This window comes from Gastrolobium bilobum, unplaced genomic scaffold (genome assembly GCF_033153095.1).
Source record: "Gastrolobium bilobum isolate Gb01-03AN ecotype WA unplaced genomic scaffold, APGP_CSIRO_Gbil_v1 utg522, whole genome shotgun sequence".
NCBI lineage: Eukaryota > Viridiplantae > Streptophyta > Magnoliopsida > Fabales > Fabaceae > Gastrolobium > Gastrolobium bilobum.
In genome coordinates, this window is record NW_026897044.1 from 121152 (window position 1) to 147371 (window position 26220).

The 26220-nt window shown below is 38.1% G+C and overlaps 1 protein-coding gene across 3 annotated transcripts in view; it reads left to right on the top strand.

The window, feature by feature from the left end:
• The window catches only part of LOC133303656 (protein TIC236, chloroplastic-like), a 47375-nt gene extending 21194 nt beyond the window's left edge, over positions 1 to 26181 (top strand). The window contains exons 7-23 of one of the 3 annotated variants that reach the window (XM_061503600.1): positions 727 to 957; positions 1057 to 1140; positions 1249 to 1406; positions 2788 to 3310; positions 5266 to 5436; positions 5585 to 5644; positions 5944 to 6114; positions 6562 to 6837; positions 14383 to 14448; positions 14633 to 14764; positions 15140 to 15961; positions 16032 to 16312; positions 16480 to 16739; positions 18491 to 18732; positions 18866 to 19057; positions 20634 to 20906; positions 25767 to 26181. In XM_061503600.1, coding sequence (XP_061359584.1) covers positions 727 to 957; positions 1057 to 1140; positions 1249 to 1406; positions 2788 to 3310; positions 5266 to 5436; positions 5585 to 5644; positions 5944 to 6114; positions 6562 to 6837; positions 14383 to 14448; positions 14633 to 14764; positions 15140 to 15961; positions 16032 to 16312; positions 16480 to 16739; positions 18491 to 18732; positions 18866 to 19057; positions 20634 to 20906; positions 25767 to 25913 — 4089 coding nt within the window. In that variant the 3' untranslated portion in view covers positions 25914 to 26181. Of the gene's footprint in view, positions 1 to 726; positions 958 to 1056; positions 1141 to 1248; positions 1407 to 2787; positions 3311 to 5265; positions 5437 to 5584; positions 5645 to 5943; positions 6115 to 6561; positions 6838 to 14382; positions 14449 to 14632; positions 14765 to 15139; positions 15962 to 16031; positions 16313 to 16479; positions 16740 to 18484; positions 18733 to 18865; positions 19058 to 20633; positions 20907 to 25766 lie in introns of all 3 variants that reach the window. The other 2 variants (XM_061503602.1, XM_061503601.1) reach the window with 2 other exon arrangements.
• Positions 26182 to 26220: the final 39 nt, after the last annotated feature.

A 26220-nucleotide genomic window follows, 5' to 3' on the forward strand; every position in this document is an offset into this window, starting at 1 on the left:
ATTTTTTGAAAGTATATGGATTTAGATATAGAGGGAGAAAAAGGAATAGAAATCGGATAATATTGTTTAATGACGTGATACCAAGTGATACAAAGTCAAAACACTAATCCCTATTTATACTTTAATAGGGGACTCTTAAAATAAGGAAACAAATCATGAAATATAAGGAAATAGGGAAATTATTCCTAAGAGATCCTCTAGGATACTCTAGATTATTTTAAGATAAATATTAATATTATACAATATCTTCTAGATATTCTAACAGTATTACTAATAATTTTGGAGCAGATCATGTATAAGGAATTTTCAAGACAACTCAAAAATATGTATGCGAGTTTATTATTTGCATATTCTTGTTAGGCATTTTCTCTGTTTCTTGCAATTTTTAGATTTGAGAATAGAAACAATCAATTTATGCATATACATTCACAAGATTCTTATATTATGCTTTTTTTTTTTTAATTATACTTTGTAAGTGCAATTACACATACCTGATAGGTATAGCCCATGAGCGAGCTTTTGATAAAAAATACTAAGAACTTACCAAGCTATTTATGACTTAAATAATAGGAGTGAAAATGTAGATTTTCAGAATTTGTACGTCATGGCAAACACCTCTAAGATCAATTTAAACTTCTTTCCTCTCTTGTAAAAGGAAGTTATATTAACTTATCCAATATCAATCCCTTTATTTTTCTTTTCTTTTCCTATAATTATTGATTGCAGCTAGCTGGATCAGTGACCGCTCTATTTAATTGTCAAGGCCCGCTGGATACTCCTGTATTTGTAGGCACTGGAATGGTTTCAAGGACATTCTCTTATTTACAAGTTGACACCCCTGCATCTGCAGCTTCTGAAGCACTTGCTAAAAGTAAGGAGGCTGGTGCACTGGCAGCATTTGATCGCATTCCATTTTCATATGTATCTGCCAATTTCACTTTCAACACTGATAACTGTGTAAGTTGACAGGGATAATAATTTAGCATTGGCTGGTTCAGAGTAGTTACTCATTGTAAAAGTTTTTGTTATATTATGGTAACACTTTGCATATTGCAGGTTGCTGATTTATATGGAATTAGGGCAAGCCTTGTAGATGGTGGTGAAATTCGAGGGGCTGGGAATGCATGGATATGCCCAGAGGTATACAGATGCTTCTTAGAAAGCCTGTCTTTTTTTTGTTTGGTTAACCTATAGCTCACATTTTTCTGTTTCCCCTCCCCTACTAATTTATATCTATTTTGCTCTCAGGGTGAGGAGGATGAGACAGCAATAGATGTGAATTTCTCTGGAAGTTTAGCCTTCGATAACATTGTGCTTCGATATATACCAAGTCATTATCATCAGATGCCACTCAAATTGGGGATATTAAATGGAGAAACAAAACTTTCAGGATCTCTTTTAAGACCGTAAGATGAGCCTTTCTTCAGTTTTTGTTAATTAGTTTTTATTGACTAATTCAACTATATGATTGCTTATTATAATATCTGCTTGTGAGGGTGAGCCTTTGAGCAATAGTAAGGTGGTTGTCTTGTGACTTGGTGGCCTTGGGATCCAGCGGTGGAAACTAAAAACAGCCTCTCTGCTCACAGGGGTAAGGTTAAATACATCTGCCCTTCCCCATAACCCAAAAGGGTGGGAGCGTCATGCGTTGGGATGCTTTCTTATATTACCAGCTTGTGTTTTTTCCCCATGCATGTCGATGGATGACTCTTAGACTTCAAGTGAAGTGTTGTGAAATGGTCGATGGCGGTGGCTGGTTTCCAGAAAATTTCCACAAAAAGCCATGGCCAGGTGGGTTTGCCATAAGCATGGTACTATCGCACAGCTTGGGTTGAAATGGAGGCCGTCTTATGCATCATGATTATCCCACTTTAGTGGATATTTTGATGTTTTCTGCTAGTCTGTGTTAGAAAAATAGAACAAAAGTCTAATTTGATAATAATCTTCCCGTGAACATCATTTTCTTGCCTCTTATCTGTATCTCAGTAGCTGGCTGCATCTCAGCTTTGCATGCATCTCTCTTTGTACTCGTTTCTGCTTCTCTCTCAGCTCTCTTGTCTCTCTCAAGCAGACATTGCTTTCATTTTTTTATCTTTGTAATAAAATTTCATGGTGCCCCTTTTATTTTTATTTTGTAATATCCTTGTCATCCATCCTTAACCTGCCTAGACTTGACACACACACCCAGCCTTTCTCTTGCTTTTCTCACTTCTCTCTCTTTTTTTTTTTCCTTCTTCTGTTTGGTTTCTAAAATCCAGTCTGTTAGAGATATTAAACCATTCATGACCTTCCACCTAATAGCGTAAGATTTTTGGAGAGTTGGTCCTTGACATGGTATTAAAGCCTCTATGATGTAGTGGTCACAAGTTCGATCCTGCTGTTCGCATTCATCTAAATAAAATTGAATTCCAACACAAGGTAAAATGGGTTTGTGCATTGTCTACGCTTCAATTCCAAAGGACTCACTTGGATTGTCAATGTCTTGACTTTTAGGAAATTTTACTTGTTAGTCTCTAGTGACTTTATGACCTTATCGTTAATTGTTTTATGCTTTGTCTGTGTTTTTCTTCCTCTCTAATGCATTTATATTTGATTTTGTGATACTTTTGATCATTTTTATTTTCTCCAAAATGTTTTGATTATGCTTATTGTTCTTGATATAAGTTGTTAGCTTGTCTCCATGGACTGCCATTTGCTATTGAAAACACTTGTGCTAATGTTATTCGTAATACGTCCTTGCTCTCTCTAACTTAATTTTTCCTTTATTAAAAATTATTTTTATTGCAGAAGGTTTGATATAAAATGGACTGCCCCTACAGCAGAAGGGTCTCTCAGCGATGCTCGGGGAGATATCATAATCTCACATGATTTTATTACTGTGAATTCTGCTTCAGCTGCATTTGATCTGTATATGAGGGTTCAAACATCTTATCCTGATGATTTTTCTTTTAATAGAGAAGAGTTTTATGCACCAAGGGCCATTCCATTTACTATTGATGGAATTGAGTTGGTTTTGCGTATGTGTGGGTTTGAATTCTTCAATTTGGTTTCTACATATACTGCGGATTCTCCAAGGCCTTTGCATTTGAAAGCAACTGGAAGGATCAAGTTTCAGGGAAAGGTTTTAAAACCTAGTGGCAATATTAGCGAGCAAAATTTTGAGAAGAATAGGCAGCATGAGCAAATGTTGGAGAAAGGAATAATAGATAGTCTTGTTGGGGAGGTTTCAATATCTGGTCTCAAACTGAATCAATTGATGCTTGCACCTCAGTTGTATGGGCTGTTGAGAGTTTCTCCTGAGCATATCAAGGTGATGCATAAAACTTTCTCTTCTTAAAAAGTGTTTCATTTTGAGATATTATGGATTTATTGAAGTATACTTGACTGTTCAGCTGGATCACATCACATTGTAGTATCATCATTCATGGAAATGCTTTCTACTGAAGATGTTTGGATTTAATGTTGGAAAAGCCACAAAAAAGGAAATCTTGATAAAAATATTCCTAGTTCAGTAATAATCAATCAATCCATTGGGTAACTATGTTCAAAAAGTGGTTTTTAAGCAATCACTTGTTGGCTTAATTAACCACTTGAGTGGTTGATTGTTTCTATTCCAAGAAACTCTTTTTCTAATTTCCCTTTTATTATTATGTGATATCTCGTAATTTTAATTATATTTGATGGGTAAAACCTTTGTTCTATTCCCATTGGGTGAATTTGTGATCCACTTACAACTTTTTTCATCTTCACTATGTTTATTTTGGTGCTTGTGTTAAGCAGCTTAGCCAGGATCAAACTCTTCTCTTGAGTTGATTGGGTCCGTGATAGAAAATTTAGAATTGGGCAAAATGCTTCCCAATTTTGTGAACCTTACTTCCCTTTATGATATTTGCTACTTAGCATAGATGATTGATATCAACATGGAGTTTTAGTTATATCATCCATTTATTTGGTCAGATTTCTTCTTTGTACAATTTATACTGTTAGAATATGTGAAATTATCTCATAATATCTTGATTCTATCTTAGAATAATTTAGAGGATCTTAGATTATCTCTTTAATGTAGGTGAGTCTAATAAACAATTGAATTTCAGCATAAGGTAGGTAGGTCTTTATATTGTCCAACTCTTGTGTGAGGGGCATGTTAGAGGTGTAATATAAAATCATTCGTGTATCTTGACCTAACAGCTTAAACTCTTAGGATAGTTGGTTCATGACATGGTATGAAAGTGATACATCTTCCGTGACTTGTCTCATCACTGTTTTGTTGCTAATTTCAATAAAATCCGCAGCTCTATTTTATTTCTATGATTATTTTCTTTCTTTTGATTAGTTGTCTCTCTATCGTGCTATCTATCTTGTGATGCGCACCAGCCTCAGTTTCAATTTTATTTTTTTTAGGTCTTTTAAGTGTTCTTGTCATTCTTAATGAATTTTGAGAAGTTTTAGTTTTTTTGTATAATTGCTTGCCAAGATATTTTCTCTAATGATCATTCGAGCGAGTCTCTTCTTCCTTGGTCATGCAACATTGCAACTAACTCTTCTGGTTAATGATCATTCCATCCATCTTGCTGAATTGACTTTCTAGCAATGCTTATCTCTCTGACGTCTCCAGCATCAATGAGATACCTTTGCAGCCATCTTTTGTTGAGTGCAGATTATTTTGTTTGCTTATTTTTACTTTTTAAAGGTTTCAGTTGTAACAAGTTTAAAGTTTAGTAAGGTTTAATTTGAGGGGGAGTGTTAGAATGTATGAAAAATATCTCATAATATCTTGATTGTATCTTTAGAATAATTTAGACTACGTTAGATTATCTCTTAAGGTTGGTTTCCATATATCTATATAATTCATCATGATTTGTTTCCTTATTTAATTAGAACTTGAAGTCTAATAAAAATCCTTGAAATCTAATATTTAATATAAGTAGGGAGTAGTGGTTTGCAATTTGTATTGCATCATAACACATCCTTCATATCAAATCAGTACCAATTTCCAAATATTCAGCCTTTATTCTCTATTTTCTTCCTTCACTACCTAAATTTCCTATAATTTCAACATATAATTTCCTAAAGGAGTAGAATTATTTTTCCCTATAGTCTATATATTACAATCAGTTGTTATCTAAGAGGTTTTATTTTGTGAGGTAGGTATGTTGATTTCATCAAGTTTTGGCTGTGCATCTGTGAGACTGTTTCAGATTATCTGGCATCCTGGCTCTAAAATATATATAGTTTTTGTAACTTCCAGTTATTCTTGGAATACAGTTGGATTCCTCTGGTAGGCCTGATGAAAGTCTTGCAGTGGAGTTTGTTGGGCCACTACAGCCAAGTAGCGAAGATGGTCTGCAAAGTGGGAAACTGTTGTCTATTTCTCTTCAAAAAGGGCAATTGAGGACTAATATTTGTATTCAACCATTTCGTTCAGCTAGTTTAGAGGTAACTATATTTAAATTTTAGGCCCAGGGTTTGAATCTAGATCTGTTTTTTCTCTGCTTGCATAATTTAGGTGACTTTGTATTAGACCAAAAGTTGGTATTGAAAATCTTTCTTTTCTTTTCCTTTCTTGTATGTGGCTTCCTTGTAGGTACGACATTTTCCACTTGATGAGTTGGAGCTCGCTTCTCTCAGGGGAACTATACAGAGGGTATGGCATCATATTGGCCTATTTGATTTGATTTTTCCCCATCGTCCATGTTCCTTGCTGTACACTCTTACTTATATATATGTTTAGAGGAGAGATGGACAGGTAGCATATTAGAATTGAGAGTGAAAATTCTAATGTACAAATTTGACTTTTCAATCAACTTTATTGTTTTCCGTCGTCTTTGTCCCTCCTTTTTATTCAGCCCTGCCTAAATCATAACCTAGTTGAGGCATTATTTAACGGTCATGTCATGGAAACAATATATGGTGTTTTTTCAACTGGCAGCTCTTTGCTTTCAGGCAGAAATCCAACTTAATCTTCAAAAAAGAAGAGGACATGGAATCCTATCTGTACTTCATCCCAAATTCAGTGGTGTGCTCGGCGAAGCCTTAGATGTGGCGGCTAGGTGGAGTGGAGATGTTGTGAGTACCATTCTCTTATTTGTTTGCACCCGAATGACTTACTTGTTGGTAAACTTTTTGCTATCCTGGGAATTATATGAAGAAGTCTGTTAGCATGACCAGAGTTGATTATGAATATGGGATGTAGTGTACATTAGTTTAATTCTGTTAGTTTATATTTCTTTCTCAGTTTAAAATTTTACTTGCACAATATTAAATATAAGTAGTCTCTTTAATGTTTGCTACTGGTGATGGTCAATCTTAGATGTATAGCAACTCACCTTTAATCTTAATGAAGAAAGCAGTTGCTCAGTTGATTTATATATATATATATATATATATATATATATATATATATATATATATATATATATATATCAACAACCATTGAAGATCCTTTTTGGTTACATTGGAAGGCAAATGACAACTTTTAATGAAAGCAGTGTTTTTAAAGCTGTTAATAATGTTTAGGTTTTAGGTTTAATACTGATTGTCAGTTGATGCGTCATTGTTCAGATCACTCTCGAAAAAACTGTTTTGCAACAAAACTACAGTTGTTATGAACTACAAGGTGAATATGTGTTGCCTGGCTCCCGAGATCGTAATCCTATTGACAGAGAAGGAGGTGGTCTTTTAAAAAGGCTAATGTCTGGGCATATTGGGAGTGTTATATCCTCAATGGGCAGGTGGAGAATGAAACTTGAAGTTCGTAGAGCTGAGGTTGCTGAGATGTTTCCTCTTGCGAGGCTTCTTTCTCGAAGTATGGATCCTGCTGTTCATTCAAGATCTAAGGTTGTATCATTATTCATGTCTTGGGAGGTTACGTATATTCATAATTATCCATCTTAATGTAGCTTAGTTGATTAAGAAGTTCTGCTTATGGCTTCATCTTTTTAGCTGTTAGTAATGTGTATAATTATATCTAGGTTCAGTCATCATATGAATATAGTAATTAGGAAAATTGTATCTTTTTATTTGTATTCATTATATAAATATTGAGTCTGCCGTGCAGTTTAGAGACAGTTTTCAGCATAGGCTTTTCTTTTCTCCTCTCTCTCAACATGATATCTAGAATCCAAAGATAGGCAACCCAAAAATGGGCATGCCTGGTGGACCCATTGCCTGCTGGTGATTTTTTTTTCAAACAACTATATTTTCACTCTGGTTTGCCGACCTTCCTCTGCTTCGTCAGTTTCTAACAGATAAGCGCATGTTGCTTCTGTCAATCACTTTTATGATAACTAATAAGCAACCATCTCACCTAAAAGCTCAAGTTATTAAGTGAAGGCCACTTTAATGGTTTTATATTAGACTTTTCTATCACATCCCCTCACACAAAAGTTCATTGAGCTTGGAAGATGGATAATGGGAAGGCAAACTTACATGTGCTAAGAAATTCCATAGTTAATGTAGAATATTCTAGAGTCTTTTACTTGTTACTAGCTACTAGTCTCTTTGAGTAGTGTGATGCCTCTTCGGTTACTGTGTATTTTCTTTATTACTTCAACTCCTTAACTACCTTGTAATCTGTATATAAAGAACCCTTTGGGTGTCAATCAATATATGAAAAATACATTTCAGTCTTATATTACATGGTATCAAGAGCAGGTTATCCTGTGGTCTTCTTGTAAACCTCCGTTGTTTCTTTTTCCATTTTTTTTCACTGTTCCTCTACTACAACTCAGAAACCATATCTGGACCCCTCCAATCACGAAACCAAGGCCACCACTGGACTCAGAAGCCATTTCCAAGTCGACCCACGTCAGCCCAGTCGTCGGACCGTCAGCCACGCGCCGCCACAGCAGATCAGCCTCGCCGGCACGTGTGAGCCACGCGCCGCCCTGCTGGCTTCCGTTTGTCACGCGGCTTTCACAGAACTGCTCGCATGGCTTCCCTCTTCCTGTTCTGAGGGTTTAAATCACGATTGGAGCACTTTTCTTGCTGGGTCCAGTTGTTTCCTCTTCGTTATCAAAGTCAATAGGTGTGACCTGTTGCTCTCCTTCTTTTTAGAACGATGGAAGTTGAAAATAATGAGGCTTCGGACCGTCAGCCACGCGCCGCCACAGCAGATCAGCCTCGCCGGCACGTGTGAGCCACGCGCCGCCCTGCTGGCTTCCGTTTGTCACGCGGCTTTCACAGAACTGCTCGCATGGCTTCCCTCTTCCTGTTCTGAGGGTTTAAATCACGATTGGAGCATTTTTCTTGCTGGGTCCAGTTGTTTCCTCTTCGTTATCAAAGTCAATAGGTGTGACCTGTTGCTCTCCTTCTTTTTAGAACGATGGAAGTTGAAAATAATGAGGCTGAGAATAAGCATTCTGGCAAATCATCCGGCAGTGTTTCCGGTGTCTCTCCTCTTCCCTGTTCTTCGTCTTCCGGAGACAACCCAGCTATACAGATTACTAACCACCGTTTAAACGGTAAGAATTATGTGCAATGGCATCAATCTGTCAAGCTGTTTATCCAAGCAAAAGGGAAAATGGGGTATCTTGATGGAAAAAAGGAAAAACCCGAAGCTGATGAACCTGATTATGATAAATGGATGACTGAAAATGCCTTGGTCATGACCTGGTTGACTAACTCCATGGATCCTGATATCAGTCAAACTTATTTGTTTCTTGATACGGCTCAGGAAATTTGGGATGCCGTTAAAGAATATTATTCTGACTTGGGCAATGCTTCTCAGGCTTTTGAACTCAACACCAAGGTAAGAGAGTTACATCAAGAGGGGATGTCTGTTACTGAATACTTTCTTGCTTTAAAAACTCTGTGGCAGGAGTTGGATCTTTATGATGTAGCAGATCTTCAAGGTTTAGAAGCTAATGCAAGGTTTAAGAGTTACTTAGAGAAAAGACGTCTCTATGATTTTCTTGCTGGCCTTAATCGTGATCTTGATGATGTTCGTGGAAAGATATTGGGGCAGAACTCGTTACCTTCCATTGCAGCTGCTTTTTCTATGGTACGACGGGAGGAACTTCGCCGAAAGGTAATGTTGGGAGACAAGAACTCTAAATCCTCCGATGTATCTGCCTTAGTAGCAAAACACACTCCTCGTCCCCCTAATGATGCAAAATGTTCTGACCGATGGTGTTCTCATTGCAATAAGAGTGGTCACACTCGCGGAAAATGTTGAGAAATTCATGGAAAACCACCAAACTGGAAAACAAAGGGGCTGAACAAGAGTCGTGCTTATCAAATCTCTTCTGATGATAAGGGTGAGGAGTCTTGTGCCTCTCCAAAGTCCGATGGTGTATTCATCCCTAAAGCTCAGTATGAGCAATTCCAGAAGGTGATGTCTCAATTTGCTGAGGCAACTAGTCATGTTGCTCAACAAGGTATGGCATTCCATGTTGATCGTAGTAGTCGTTGGATTCTTGATTCAGGAGCTTCTGATCATATTACAGGTAATGCATCCTTGTTTTGTTCTTATACCCTTTATTATCACCCGTCACGAATAAGGACTGCTGATGGTAGTTTCTCTAATATTGCGGGAAATGGATCCATTAAGCTCTCTGAACATATTACTCTGAATTCTGTCCTTCATGTCCGTTCTCTTACTTGTAACCTTATCTCTATTAGTAAACTTTCCTCTGAATTGCGTTGTGTTGCTAAATTCTCTACCAAAACCTGTGTTTTTCAGGAAGAGGATTCAGGGCTGATGATTGGCAGTGCTAGAGAGGAAGAAAGGCTTTACTATTTTGAAGAAGATTCTCATGAAAAGAGATTATTTGCAAATCACTCTTTATGTTTATCAGACGATTGTAATGATGTTTTGTTATGGCATCGTCGTTTAGGACACCCAAATTTCTTTTATCTTCAAAAGCTGTTTCGAAACTTATTTATCAATAAAAAACCAAGTTCCTTTTTTTGTGATGATTGTCAATTTGCAAAACACTCTCGTGTTTCTTATTCCCTCAGAGATTATCATGTTTCGTCTCCATTTACATTGATCCATAGTGATATTTGGGGGCCAGCTCGTGAAAAAAATATATCTGGAACTCGTTGGTTTATGACTTTCATTGATAATCATTTTAGAGTATGCTGGGTATATCTTCTAAAGGATAAGTATGAAGCTGCAGCCACTTTTAAAAACTTTCATGTTGTGGTACAAACTCAATTCCAGACCTCTATCCAAATCCTGCGAACTGACAACGATACTGAATATTTTAATTCTGTTCGTGGTGATTACCTAACCAAGCAAGGTATTATCCATCAAAGTTCTTGTCCTAACACCCTTCAACAAAATGGGGTGGCTGAAAGAAAAAATAGACATCTCATTGAAGTTGCTAGAGCCCTCTTGTTTACGATGCATCTCCCTAAATACCTGTGGGAGGAGGCTGTCTTGACTGCCTCATATCTCATCAATCGGATGCCCTCTCGTGTCCTGAATTTTCATTCCCCCATATCTTGCCTTACGCGCTCTTTTCCCTCCTTTCGGACTCTCTTTTCCCTTCCTCCAAAGTTGTTTGGCTGTGTGGTTTTTGTTCATATTCCTCTACATCAAAGGTCCAAACTTGATCCTAAGTCTGTTAAATGTGTCTTCATAGGATATCCTCCTAATCAAAAAGGTTACAAGTGCTACTCACCTTCTCTTCGAAAGGTCTTTGTTTATATGAATGTTACTTTTTATGAAACACAATCATTTTTTCCCTCGACTTCTCTTCAGGGGGAGTTTGGATTCCAAATAATTCTAATGTCTTACCTTTACCCTTGGAAACATCTGTTGTTTCTTTACCTTTGGAGACAGGGGGAGTTAATGTACAGGAGACAAGGACAACAACTGTACCAGAGACTGGAGATCCTCTCGGTAAATGGGGAAAGTTCTACAGCAGGCGTAAATCTTCTCAAGATCCTCTAGACTGCCAGGATTCTGACCCGAGTCCTAGTTCCAGCAATCCACTTGAGAACACTGGTACAGCTCACCTAGATATGCCCATTGCCCTTCGAAAAGGTACTAGATCTTGCACTGCTCATCCTATTTCTCATCACATTTCATATGAAAAGTTATCTCTAGGTTTTCGTGCTTTCAACACTATATTAGACGGTACTAAAATACCAAAAAATATCCAAGAGGCACTTAATGACCCTAAATGGAGGGATGCAGTCTTTGAAGAAATGGATGCACTTAAAAAAAATGGAACTTGGGAGTCCGTGGCACTTCCCAGAGGAAAGAAAACTGTAGGTTGCAAATGGGTGTTCACAATAAAATTTAATGCAGATAACAGCATCAACAAATATAAGGCCAGATTGGTTGCCAAAGGATTTACTCAGACTTATGGGATAGACTATCAGGAGACGTTTGCTCCCGTTGCCAAACTTAACTCTATCCGAGTCCTGCTATCACTTGCTGCCAACCTTGATTGGCCCTTGCATCAATTGGACGTAAAGAATGCCTTCTTAAATGGGGACTTACATGCGGAAGTTTACATGGATCCACCACCTGGTTTTGAAGAGGGAGATGGTTCAGTATGCAAGTTGAAGAAGTCTCTTTATGGACTTAAACAATCCCCTAGAGAGTGGTTTGAAAAGTTTACTCGTGCTGTTAAAGGAAGAGGATTTGTCCAAGCTCAGACTGATCACATTTTATTTTTTAAACACTCCGATAGTGGCAAAATTGCTATCCTCATTGTTTATGTTGATGACATAGTTGTCACAGGTGATGACTGGGAGGAAATGAAATCTTTAAAGGGGGGTTTAGCTAATCAGTTTGAACTAAAGGATTTTGGATCACTCAAATATTTTCTTGGAATGGAAGTTGCTCGTAGCAAGGCGGGAATTTCCTTATCTCAGAAGAAATATATCCTAGACCTGCTACAAGAAACAGGTATGCTTGGGTGCAAGCCAGCAGAAACTCCTGTTGAACCCAATATTAAATTGGGAATGGAAGATGGAAAAGATGTTGACAGGGAGCAGTACCAAAGGTTGGTAGGGAAGTTGATCTACTTATCTCACACTCGGCCTGATATTGCATTTGCAGTTAGCATGGTTAGCCAATTCATGCATTCTCCTAAGGAAAAACACCTTAGTGCGGTTTATAGAATCCTCAAGTACCTCAAAAACACCCCTGGTCGAGGAATGCTCTTTAAAAGGGGACGCAAGAGGGTGATAGAAATCTACACAGATTCTGATTGGGCTGGCTCTGCAATAGACCGAAGATCCACTTCAGGATATTGTACCTATGTCTGGGGAAATCTTGTGACCTGGAGAAGTAAGAAACAAACTGTTGTTGCCAGAAGCAGTGCAGAAGCAGAATTTCGAGCGTTAGCCCATGGCATTTGTGAAGGAATCTGGTTAAGAAGACTCCTTGAAGAGTTAAAGATATCTTATTCTTTACCTGTCAGACTCTATTGTGATAATAAGGCTGCAGTTAGTATTGCTCAAAATCCTGTCCATCATGACAGAACCAAACATGTGGAGGTTGATCGTCACTTTATTAAAGAAAAATTAGAGTAGGGTAGTGTATGTTTGTCATATATACCTACCAAGGAGCAAACAACCGACATTCTCACCAAAGGATTACACAAACCCATCTTTGAGGATTTAATTAGCAAGTTGGGGATGATCAATATATATCTCCCAACTTGAGGGGGAGTGTAGAATATTCTAGAGTCTTTTACTTGTTACTAGCTACTAGTCTCTTTGAGTAGTGTGATGCCTCTTCGTTACTGTGCATTTTCTTTATTACTTCAACTCCTTAACTACCTTGTAATCTGTATACAAAGAACCCTTTGGGTGTCAATCAATATATGAAAAATACATTTCAGTCTTATATTACAACAGTTAAATATTCATTAGAAGAATAGGGGTTGGTGAGTATCGAACTCATGACCACTCGGTCACCTAATACCATAATAAGCAACTATCTCACCTAAAAGCACAAACTGTTAAGTGAAGGCTGCTTTAATGGCTTTATGTTAGACTTCTCTAACAACATTTCCAGCTGACAACTCCATCTCTGAACTCACCTCCATTTGCTCTATCATCAACCAGAGACATAGCCACAAAGGCCTCTCTACATGCCTTCACGCCTCCCCAAGTTTCTGTGTCTTGTCCCACATGCTGCTGTTATAGTTTTGTAGCAGTGCATCCTGCCACTAGTTTTGTTTCACTCACCTTGATCAACATCCTTCTCTTTAGATCTGGCCGCACCTTCTCTGTTCATGCCCAAGTTAACCAACATGCTTGGTTGAAGTCATTCCAGTACCTTGGGGTTTCGTTTTTTAGCTTTTGTGATTTGACCCATGGCTGGTATTGATCCTTGTGATTTGCCCAAGGGCACTACAAAGTTTGCAGCCCTTATAATGGGCCCTTCTTGGTGTCCAAGCAAGTTGGGGCAATAGCTTTTGAAGTCCAACTTCCTCCTCAGGCACGTATACACCCAGTTTTCTACGTATCACACCCAGTTTTCTACTTATCGCAGTTGAAGAAGGCTATTGCCCAGCATCCCGTGGAAGAGGAGATCCCTGATGACCTCCAGGTGGATGCTGTCTGATTCTTTCCAGCTCAAGTGCTGGGTTCCTGTATGGTTATGCAGCAAGGGAAGTCAGCGGACCGAGTTCTGATGCAATGGAGGACCAGCCACCTGAAGAAGCTTCCTGGGAAGATGTGACTACTATCCAGAGCTGGCTTCTTACAAGTGGGTAATATTAATTACGATTGGCCTTAAGAACAGGGAAACCTACAGCTTGGAGAGTATATTCTTGAAGGAATTTGCCCAAGCAGTAGTTAGGTTAGTTACGGATATAAACTGAGGAGGAAGAGCAGTTAGCAAATGCTCAAGTGGGTTGTTATTTGGTTAGTCCCTTAGGAGGGGAGATATGTCAATGTATGTAGGAGGATGCTCTCTCGATGGAGAGCCACTTTTGGAGATTTGTTAGTTGACTTAGATATCCCTCAGTGTGAAGGGAGCACTCCCTTGTGAATAGCTCTGCTCTTGTATTCTTTTCCTAATAAAAACCAGTCCTCATATTCATCTTCATCTTTCTCTCAAACTTCCTTTTCCTAATATCAATAAAAGAATTTCTTCTACTCCTCATCTTCATCTTTCTCTCAAACTTTCCCAACCCCTGCACTGTAAATCCCTCGGACTCACCCGGAGCTGTATTTCAAAAACCTAGCAGTAAGCTTTTCTTTTGATTTTAAATTTTGTTCTATTAATAAAAGTAGCCTTATTGAATTAAAATTGCATACCCATGAGTCATATCTAGCTATATATATATAATCTAATGTTTTTTCGATTGTATTCTTCACCAAAATCATGTAGTTCATCCTGTATAGTGTATACATTTTCTTTAGTTAAGAAAGACTGATTATGCGTGTTGCTATGCCACATGTATGCAGGATTTCTTCATTCAAAGTTTGCAGTCAGTGGGATTATATGCTGAAAGCCTTCAACAACTGCTTGAGGTACTGTCAAAGGATCACTATATCTTATTTTCCTTTGAAAAGACGCAATACCTGATGCCTGAGTATATGCTTGTAACATGAAGTGCATTTGTAGCTACTTTTTATCGATAATACTACTTAGCCCAATAAAATGCATTGCAAAAAGTTTCTTTTTTCTATTGTTAATGATACACACAACTTGCAGACAATAAGGGGGCATCATGCTCCATCAAATGATGTTGTTCTTGAAGATTTAAGTCTTCCTGGTTTATCTGAATTCAAAGGTCGCTGGCGTGGATCTCTTGATGCTAGTGGTGGAGGAAATGGAGACACCCTGGTAATTTTATTTTATTTTCATTTTTTGTATTCCTAGGAGTTGGCATGAATAATCTATTTTTGAAGATTAAGGCTCTGTTTGATTAGTGTTTTTAAAAACAGTTTTTTAGTTTTCAGAATAAAAAAACAAAAAAACTCGTTTGGTAAAACCTGTTTTGTAAAAAATATTTTGAAAACTATAACTGTTTTTTTGTTTTTAGAATCAAATTTAGAGAACATGTCTGAGGTGTTTTTGTTTTTTGTTTTGGTTTTTAACTTTCAAAAAGAAAAAAATATAGAAAACAACTGTTCCATAACAAATTTACAAAACAGTTTTAAGAACAAAAACACCAGAACACAATCAAACAGACCCAACTTTCTTATTCCGTCATTTTAGGCAGAATTTGACTTTCATGGGGAGGACTGGGAATGGGGAGACTACAAAGCTCAGCGTGTCTTGGCCGTTGGTGCTTACAGTAATGATGATGGTATGCACCTGGAGAAATTTTTTATCCAGAAGGATAATGCCACCGTCCATGCAGATGGAACATTGTTGGGGCCTAAATCCAACCTTCATTTTGCTGTCTTAAATTTTCCCGTTAGTCTGGTCCCAACTGTAGTTCATATCATTGAATCTACAGCAACAGATGTTGTTCATTCTTTGCGGCAATTGTTGGCACCCATCAGGGGTATACTGCACATGGAAGGAGATCTTAGAGGAAGTTTAGCAAAACCAGAATGTGATGTCCAAGTAAGGCTCCTGGATGGTGCCATTGGTGGTATTGATCTTGGACGAGCAGAACTTGTTGCTTCTCTAACCTCAACCAGTCGTTTTCTATTCAATACAAAATTTGAACCTATAACCCAAAATGGTCATGTACTCATTCAAGGAAGCATTCCTGTTGCTTTTGTGCAAAATAACATGTTACAGGAAGATGTAGAATTAGAAAAGAGTCGGTCTACTTGGGTTCCTGATTGGATGAAGGAGAAGAATAGAGAAAATGCTGAAGATGCCAGCGATATAAAAGTTTCTAGAGATAAAAATGAAGAAGGTTGGAATACACAATTGGCAGAAGGCCTTAAAGGCTTAAATTGGCAAATTTTAGATGTTGGAGAAGTAAGGATTGATGCTGATATAAAAGATGGAGGAATGACGTTGGTGACAGCTTTATCTCCTCATGCCAATTGGCTTCATGGCAATGCTGATGTCGTGCTTGAGGTGGGTGAAGTCAATATAATTTTCCTCACATATTTGATGTTTACCTCTCTAATATGGTTTGACTTAATAGGTCAGAGGTACAGTTGATCAACCGGTGCTTAATGGGCACGCAACATTCCACAGGGCATCTATTTCTTCACCTGTGCTCCAAAAGCCTCTAACCAACTTTGGTGGAACTGTTCATGTCAAATCAAACCGGTTATGCATCACCTCACTGGAGAGTAGGGTAAGCAGAAAGGGAAAGCTTCTTGTAAAAGGGAACCTACCACTCAGAACTAGTGAAGCAGCCCTTGATGACAAGATTGAATTAAAGTGTGAAGTTCTGGAAGTACGGGCACAAAAAATATTTAGGTAGCATTCTTAACTTCTGTAGAAGGTTTCTTGTTGATGTCTTGACTTATTCATGAATGTAAAGTGGCTGATTGACCTTTTAATCATAAATGTCATTTATTTTTGGAACTGTATTCTCTTGTTCCTATACATGATTCCTATTAAAACAGATGTTCTACTTTTGTCAGTGGTCAGGTTGATTCTCAGATGCAAATAACTGGTTCGATATTGCAACCAAACATATCTGGAAATATCAAGCTAAGTCAGGGAGAAGCATATCTGCCACATGATAGAGGTGGTGCTCCTGCTTCTAATAGATTCCCATCAAATCAGTCTATGGTTCCTGCTGGTGGTGTTAGCCGAGTGTTTGCTTCAAGATATGTTTCACGATTTTTCAGCTCAGAATCTGCTTCTTCAAAGGCCAAAATTTCTCAATCATCTGGCTCTGGTATTACTTTACATGTCTATCAGTTTAGCCTGTGATTTCTTTTTTATCGTATAATTTAGTGCTGAGTGCTATATAATCAGAATGAACTCCCTTACTAGTAATTGGAAATGAAAAGCTCTCACACCCCTTTATACGTTGTTAGACTTACTTCTCATGTTTTGGTAGAACTTGACCAGAACTAGCTGAGTAGTTCTGTATAATTACTGAAATTCTGCAACTTATATAGTGTATATCAATAACAGTGGCATGTTTGTTTAGAAATTCTAGAACTCTTTCCCTCTCTCTATAGAACAGAAACTGAAAAAAAAGAAGATATACTGAATATGCCAAGCAATTTGAGAGGCCTGGTTCTCTCCCAACCAGCCGTAATCTCTTCCTCCCCCCGTCCCCCTTCTCTCCACTCTTTTATCTTTTTATTCTGCTACTAACTAACGGAAGCCATTCTTGCTTCCTACCCTCCCACATTCTCTGCCATGTGAAAGGGAGTTTATTTATGGTCGAACATAACTCTTCTTCACATTCCATGGATTGATCACTTTGCCAATTTCTTTGCGATCATGCGTGCGCACTCGACATTGTACCTCTGTCAGGAGCCCTCCCAAAATTATCCAAGGAACATTAACCTCGGGTGCCTGTGAAACCAGTGCTTCAAATTCCTGGACATATTCCTCTAAAGTGCACCTTTGCTGCAGGTTCACCAAATGTTCATAAACAGTTGCCAAAATTGCGACCTCCAAGACAGCACAGGTGATTTCTTGTGCAAGTATCGGAACCAATGCACAGCCAGAGAATGTCTAAAACTGACTTCTTATTTCTTGTGCTAACCCTACTTGTCAACTACCCTTTAACTAACTAAGCTAACTGTTCCCTCCTTTTTCTTGTTTCTTCTAGTGAACACTTTCCAGGCCTGCTCAACAGGTCCATCTTGTCAATGTCTAAAAGGTTCATTCTAAAATGTAGACCTAGTTAAGTAATTACTTCCCTAATAAAATGACATAGCTATGGTGACAAAATATTTTACAATTGTTGGAATATCTAGACGATATTTTATATTGTAATGATTATATCTTAAAATAGTTTAGAGTATGTTAGATGATCTCTTAGGATTGGTTTCTATATTTCTTTATATTTCATGATTTTTTTCCTTATTTCAGGAGTCCCCTTTTGATAAATAAGAGTTATTACTTTGTCTTTTGTATCACATCATATCACATCCTTCACAATAATCTCAATATAATTTTATTTTTAAGTATTTGTCCTCCCTCTATAGCTAAATCTCTATAATTTCAACAACAATTACAGTGATTTACCGAGAATATTATGTGTGGAAGTATGTGGGACTATTACAACACTAAGCAACTATCCTTTAGAATTTTGTTATTTCTATCCAACCAAACCAGAGGCACCAAGTCATTGCATGTATTGTTCTGCTGCAACAAATCATTAGTATAATTTTATGTATTGCAGTCCAAACTGAAGCCTTAACTGGGAGATTAACCTTCAAAAAAGAATCTTCTAAGGGCCAAATCATGATAAGGGTTAAAAATTCTAAAAATGAAGAATTTGTTAGACTTCTTTTCACCATTCCACACAGTTCATCACAAACCTTAGGACATGCCATTGCCAGGATAAATCATTTGATTGCTTGATCTTCTACTTTTGTTTATGTTGTTCATAATTTAGTATATTTTTCACAATGGCTATTAGTGTATATTAATTTTTTTTTTTTCCTAAAAAAACAACAGTGGCAGTTAATAAGTCAACTCAGGTTGAAACGGAGATGGAGCAAGTGCAGATTAAACCAAATGTAGAAATCTGCCTGAATGATTTGAAGCTTATACTTGGACCCGAGTTGAAGATAGTTTATCCTTTGATTCTTAATTTTGCTGTTAGTGGTGAGCTTGAGTTGAATGGTCTGGCCCATCCCAAATGGATAAAACCTAGAGGCATACTGGCATTCGAGAATGGAGAAGTTGATCTAGTTGCAACACAGGTTTGAGTGACATTTTATTTTGCAAATCTTGTAAATTGTAACCTGTGGTTTCTTCTAAGCTATTTTTGTTTTGGTTTGGCTTTTATATTTCGTAACCCATTTTTTATTTTGATACAATCCATTTCAAATGCAGGTGAGATTAAAACGAGAGCACTTAAATATTGCAAAATTTGAGCCTGAGTATGGACTAGATCCGTTGTTAGATTTAGCTTTAGTTGGATCTGAGTGGCAATTTAGAATTCAAGGTAGAGCTAGCAATTGGCAAGACAAACTTGTGGTGACTTCAACGCGTTCTGTGGAACAGGATGCGCTCTCACCTACTGAGGTAAAAGATATGCCTACGTTGTTGTCTTGCATGACCAATTTGTAGCATGAAAGTCAACTTGTTAGTCCTTTATTCAACTGTAATCTATGTGTTATTTGTGTAAGTTTAGCTGTAATCTTGATCTATTAGAAAAAGATGCTAGGGGAAAATAGATCTAAAGAAATTATTATATATTGAGAGCCACCAGCTTTTCACCATCAGTTCAAAACATGAAGGACCTAGCCCAACAATGGCTTTATTCACACCCATTAAATTCGTTCATGTGTTAGACTCCTTGCTCCTGCATTGTTGAATCCTTTCTTTTTCAGTTCTGACAGCAAAAGTTTGCCTTGTTATTATGATTATTATTATTATTTGGATTTGCAAATTTGCATTTGTCTAACACATACACCAAACCAAATACAAGCATTCCCGGTGACCAGAAAACAATATAACTCATCTCATAGCAATTACTAAAAGATTGAAATCTCGGAAATGTATGAGCTAATGTAAGTTATTGTTGAGATATATAGTTCCACATTGGTTGTATGTGCAACTAATGTGGAGTTTATAAGGCCTTGGGCACTCCCACCCTTTGAGCTAGCTTTTGGGGTGGTGTATCCCAAGGTTCTTAACATGGTATCAGAGTCTCGTGTCCCGGGTTCGATTCTCGCCGCCCTCCATTTTCTTTCAAGTAGAATTTCTTTGTTCGCACAGGTAGGTGAGCCTGTGCATTGTCCACTCTTCAAGCCCAGTGGGCTCTCGTGTGAGGGGGCGTGTTGAGATATATAGTCCCACATTGGTTGTATGTGCAAATAATATGGAGTTTATAAGGCCTTGGACACTCCCAACCTTTGAGCTAGCTTTTGGGGTAGTGTATCCCAAGGTTCTTAACAGTTATTTTGTTGATATTATGAACTAGAGCATATAATGTCTATTTCACACCAAAGAGCACACATAAAAAATTGAAATCTTGTTATCAAAAAAAAAAAAAAAAAATTGAAATCTTAGATCTCATATCCTCCTATTTGAGTCCTGTTAGTATTGGGCCAGGTCCTTAAACTGATTAAACTCTTAAAATCCCCATTTGGGACAAAGCATACCATCATGTGGATTTTAACAGATTCACTATGTTCTGGTCAATTGAAATCTCCAAAAAAATTTCTGTTAGAGAATAATATAAATCATTAAAAAGACCATCACCTAACACCTTAAGGTTTTGGGTTGAAGTGGTTCTTTACATGGTATCAGAGCTTCAGTGACCATGAGGTCACGAGTTCGATCCTCATCGCCCCCATTTGTGGAATTAAATAAAAAAAAGCACAAAAAGGTAAACCAAAAATTGGGCCTGTGCAATATCCACACTTCAAGCCTAAAGGGCTCTTGTGTGAGGGGGTGTGTTAGAGAATAATATAAATCATTAAAAAGACCATCACCTAACACCTTAAGGTTTTGGGTTGAAGTGGTTCTTTACAATTTCTCTAACTTATTTTAGTGTAAACTCTAGTTGATAGTTTTGTCTGTGAACTGAAGGTCAACATCTGCATGATCTGATGATCGAGTGCAATGGTCCTATTAATTTTTTCAATCTATGCAGGCTGCCAGAAGATTTGAGAGCCAATTAGCTGAATCCATTTTGGAAGGCAATGGTCAGCTTGCATTTGAAAAGCTTGCAACTGCAACTCTTGAAAAATTGATGCCACGAATAGAAGGGAAGGGAGAGTTTGGCCAGGCTAGGTGGAGGCTAGTGTATGCACCTCAGATTCCTAGTTTGGTTTCTGTTGATCCTACAGCAGATCCTCTCAAGTCACTTGCCAGTAATATATCGTTTGGTACTGAAGTTGAAGTCCAGCTTGGGAAACGTCTTCAGGTAATCATAATAAAAACTGGTCAATCTTTCAAAACTTTGCTTCCCAAGACCTATGTTACCATTAATTTCAGCTGACTTCTAGTGTCAATTATTTATTCTGTATCAAAATAGAGGGAAGAGAATAGCTATAGTATTGCTTTCTAAATAAAACAGCAGATGATACCCATTAAATTCATTTCAAATGACAACTCTTTTCTGAAGTAATGGCTAAATATGGAAAAAATTTAGAGACAAGGTGTTAGGACCCATTTGCAAGGTATGGGACTTGGAGTCTCACATTGGTTGTACGGGCAACTGATGGAACCAGAAAAATAACATTGAAATTATAGAGATAATGGAGGCCATGCCTCTTTTACATACACTAATTTGCAGAAAATAAACCCCAAGAAAGCCTCAACTCCCCCTCAAACCAAATACCTAGGCTTAAGAGTTCCCTAGAGGTCTCTCATTTCCCACTAACCACTTCTGAATACATGAATGATGAAAACCCCACCCCCAAATCACTTTATATAACAACATCTCTCTCCTCTAACTAACTACTATGGACTCTTTTGCATTGCTGAACTTGGGCCCACTAATCATAGCCCATCAATACTCCCCTTTCAAAATTCACCTTGTCCTCAAGGTGAGGAAGAGAATAGGGGATGTAATTGAACATCCACCAGGATCCCATTGCTTGAAGCATATTGACCCAATTAGCAACTGCAACATTATCTGTTCCTGAATCATATTATCCAAAATCCACCCAGCCACAACAAACATATATTCAAGACTTGCATCCTCCTCTGTCTCTTGGGAGAATAAATGAACACCAGCTGGGTAAAAAAATCGCATTGGGTTGAGCTGTACAAACCCTGACCCACCAACTCTGTGTCTATTTCTTGTAGTGCTTAGTTGCTCTTCTGGTTGGGCTGACTTTATTGTGCCCCATTCCAGCTTTCCCCAATTGGATGAACATTCAAGAGGGGGTTTGCAAGTACCCAGAAGCTTGTCAAGAGGAGGGGAGTTTGAACGAACCTGGGTTGATGAATTTCCAATGTCACACATGAACCAGAAGTTGCGCCGCCGTCGTTCCGCCATCTCCGTTGAAGACAGTCGCCGGAATCGTATAGTCCTCCGATCATCATTGTCGTCTCCGTCAGTATTTGCCCCTCTGCCGTTTCTCGTCTTGCCTCTTTTTTTTGCGTTGCACCCTAAGTTGTAGTTGCCTTTGTTGGGCTGTGTTTGCATCCCCTTGGTATTGATGGGGTTAATTAAATTGGGCCCTCTATTGTAAGGCCCATTACTAGAATCAGCCCCTTCCCCATTTGTTTCCTTAATTAAATTATAGGATCGGGTCGTGATTGCAGAATGTTGACCCAAACCAAGCCCGTTTCCAATAAAACCACTTCTGCCCCAACCGGTCACCACCTTCCATGCAACCATCATCGTTTCTTCGCTTCTCTGCACTTTTTCTTCTTCAGATCTGACTTCGTCTGCTTCTTCCTCTCCATCTTCTTCATCTCCCTGCGCCTCTTTTCCTTTTTCTCCCATTTCTTCTGCTGTATTTTCTTTTTCATTTTTTTTTTCTTTTTCTGCTTTGTTGGCTGATGCTGTTGTGTCTTCATTTGCTTCTTCCTTTGCAATTTCCACCCCTTTTTCAATTATTTCTGCTCCTTCCTTTTCTGTTTTATCAATTCCTTCTACTTTTTTTGCACTTTTATTTCTTTTTTCTTCTTTTTTTTCTGTTTCTTCTTCCTTTTTTTTCTGTTTCTTCTTTCTTTGCTTCGATCTCTATTTTTTTAGCAAAAGTTACTGCTTCTTTCTCTTTTCCTTCCTTGATTTGTTCTTTTGCTACTTTATCACCATCAATTGCTGGATCTGATTCTCCATCATCTACCAATAAAATTTCCGGTAAATACTTCTCTATGAACGCCTTCTCAAACTTCTTCAAGTTTGCGGTAAGATTCAACCACTTCCAACCTTGATACCAATTGAACGCACTCCCTCTTAGCCCTCTCACCGTTTCCCTATATTTTTTATCTTCATTGATTCCTTCGATCTGAAAATATTGTTCCAAATCGATCAGCCATCCCCAAGCATCATCTCCTTCTCCAAAGAATTTTGGAACAGTAGTAAATCTGAACTTCATTTTTTTTTTTTTTTCAGATCTGGATCAAGAACACCCCTTAGATCGGAAGTGCTCTGATACCAAATTGATGGAACCAGAAAAATAACATTGAAATTATAGAGATAATGGAGGCCATGCCTCTTTTACATACACTAATTTGCAGAAAATAAACCCCAAGAAAGTCTCAACCCCCCCTCAAACCAAATACCTAGGCTTAAGAGCTCCCTAGAGGTCTCTCATTTCTCACTAACCACTTCTGAATACATGAATGATGAAAACCCCACCCCCAAATCACTTTATATAACAACATCTCTCTCCTCTAACTAACTACTATGGACTCTTTTGCATTGCTGAACTTGGGCCCACTAATCGTAGCCCATCAATTGATGGGCCTAAAAGTGAGTGGGCCAATTAATTAGTTATTCTAGAATATTATGTGGGTAGAATAAAAGGTGAGTGAGTGTGTGTAGTGAGGTATTCAGGTATTCAGAATTGGTTAGTGGGAATTTGAGAGACCTCTAGGGAACTCTTGAGCCTAGGTGTTTGGTTTGAGGGGGAGTTTAGGCTTTCTTGGGGTTTATTTTCTGCATATTAGTGTATGTAAAAGAGGCATGACCTCCATTATCTCTATAATTTCAATGTTATTTTTCTGGTTCCATCAATTTGGTATCAGAGCACGTCCGATCTAGGGGTGCTTCTGATCCAGATTTCAAAAAAAAAAGAAAAAAGAAAAAAATGGTTGGAATCAGTGAGCGTAGGGAAGATTTAGAAAAAATGATGAAGATGTTGGATGGAACAATTGAGTGGTTGAGAACACGAAGATTGAAAAATGAAAAGATGAAGTCGCAACGCTTTAAAAATGCAGAAGAAGATGGAAGCATAGTAGATCGAAACATCAAAGAAAAAATGGACAACAAGGACGTTGCAGAAAAAGGAAAAAGAAGAAGGAGAAGATGAGGAAGATCAAAGACTGCAGAAGAAGAAGATGGCGTTTGACGAAGAAGGAGAGAAAGAGTCCGAAGAAGACAGTAAGGACAGATCAGAAGAAGAAGAAACAGAAATCAAAGAGAAAGAAGGGGAAAAAGAAAAAGAAGGGAACGCAGATCAGAAAACCGAATTCGAAAAAAAAGGGAACACAGATCAGAAAACCGGAGAAGACGACGTCAAATCAGAAAACACAAAAGAACAATCGGAAGGGAACGATGCAAAAGCGGTGCAGATTTGGGAAAAAGAAGACCAAGATAGGTCTCACGTTTTGTTGATGACGAGCATGGAAGAGCACCGGTCGGTGATGCAAGAGGTAGCGATGACGAGCGTAGAAGAGCACCGGTCGATGATGCAAGAGGTAGCAGGGACAGAGACGGACACATGGTTGGATTGGGTGATTGGGATTGTGGGCCGAGGAACAAATGGGCCTAATTCAAAAGGAGAGGGTCATTATTCACAACCCACATTAATAATCCAGCCCATGATTCAGCAAGGAATATTAGAAGGGAATAATGGAAATTGGATGGGCTTGAATCATAATGGGCCTAACTCCATTCAAAAGGGATCATATCTGGTTGAGGGAAATTCACTGAGTATTGGCTCTAATGGTTGCTTACCATTTTGGAAAATTGCGGATGACTTAGGTCCCTTTAAGTTGGCCACTCGGATCTTGATTGGGTTAGCCAATGTTATTCCAAAGCTTAAGTCAGTTCCTGGACAGGATATGGGTAAGAAATTGCAACTAGTAATGTGGTCAAGAAGCTTCAAAATTTGGGACCCGGGTGGGAGTTCTTTCACATTACTTGACCTCTTTCTTCACCTTGCGGACAAGGTGAATTTTGAAGGGGGAGTATTGATGGGCCTAAAAGTGAGTGGGCCAATTAATTAGTTATTCTAGAATATTCTGTGGGTAGAATAAAAGGTGAGTGAGTGTGTGTAGTGAGGTATTCAGGTATTCAGAATTGGTTAGTGGGAATTTGAGTGACCTCTAGGGAACTCTTGAGCCTAGGTGTTTGGTTTGAGGGGGAGTTGAGGCTTTCTTGGGGTTTATTTTCTGCAATTTATTCTTGTAAGGAGCTTGTCTCCATTTATTTCTGCAATTTCTTATGAATAATATTAGGTTCCATCAATTTCTTGTAATGTGAGGATTATAAGGCCTTGAGCACTCACACCCTTTGAGTTAGCTTTTGGGGTGGTGAATCCCAAGGTTCTTATCAAATGGTATCAGAGTCTTCCACTATGTCTCCCAGTTGCAATTGAGCGGCGCGAGTGGTGACGCCGGCATTGCAGTGTTCGCCCGGAGCTAGTAAAAGACTAGCGCACCGGGACTGTGGAGCATAGTGGAATGTTAGGACTTATTTGCAAGGTATGGGACTTGGAGTCCCACATTGGTTGTATGGACAATCAATGTGGGGTTTATAAGGCCTTGGACACTCCTACCCTTTAAGCTAGCTTTTGGGGTGGTGCATCCCAAGGTTCTTATCACAAGGAATTCTTGGTAAAAAGTTTTTCCAGTCTAGGAATAATAAGTGGTTAGTTACTCATTGACCACTCTTTGAACCTTGTTAACTAGTTAAGTGGTTAATTTGCTTAACCATTCCTAAACTAGATACTTTTTTATATCAAATTTTTTTCTTTTCTTTTCTTTTTAAATTTTTTTTACCTAAATATACCAAATCCTTTTTCAATTATCTAAGAACCTGTTCCAATTTGTAAACTGTAGGTTTTTACTGTTTATAATTATCTAAGAAATTTTCTTACAGGCCACAATAGTTAGGCAAATGAAGGAATCTGAGATGGCAATGCAGTGGACCTTGAGCTATCTACTTACAAGTCGTTTGAGAGTGCTCCTACAATCTGCTCCATCCAAACGCCTTCTTTTTGAATATTCTGCTACATCCCAGGATTGACTTGCATCCAAGTAACATTTGCAAATTGCAACTGCATTTTTTTCCCTACCTAAGACTAATTTGTATTACTTTTCCTAGTAGCTTGGCCTTACCCTTTGTAAATGAAATTTAAATGCATTCCACTTCAAAATTACCTCACATATCATGTTTATATGAAAGAGGAATTTTGGGATACTCTCTGAGTATGTAAAAGTAGAGTAGATGCATGTTATTTTTTTGCTCAGATTGAGCATGTTAATATGTAGATGCTTAATTCATGAATACTTCAGCCTATTAGTTTTATACAGAAATTCAATGTTAATGAAAG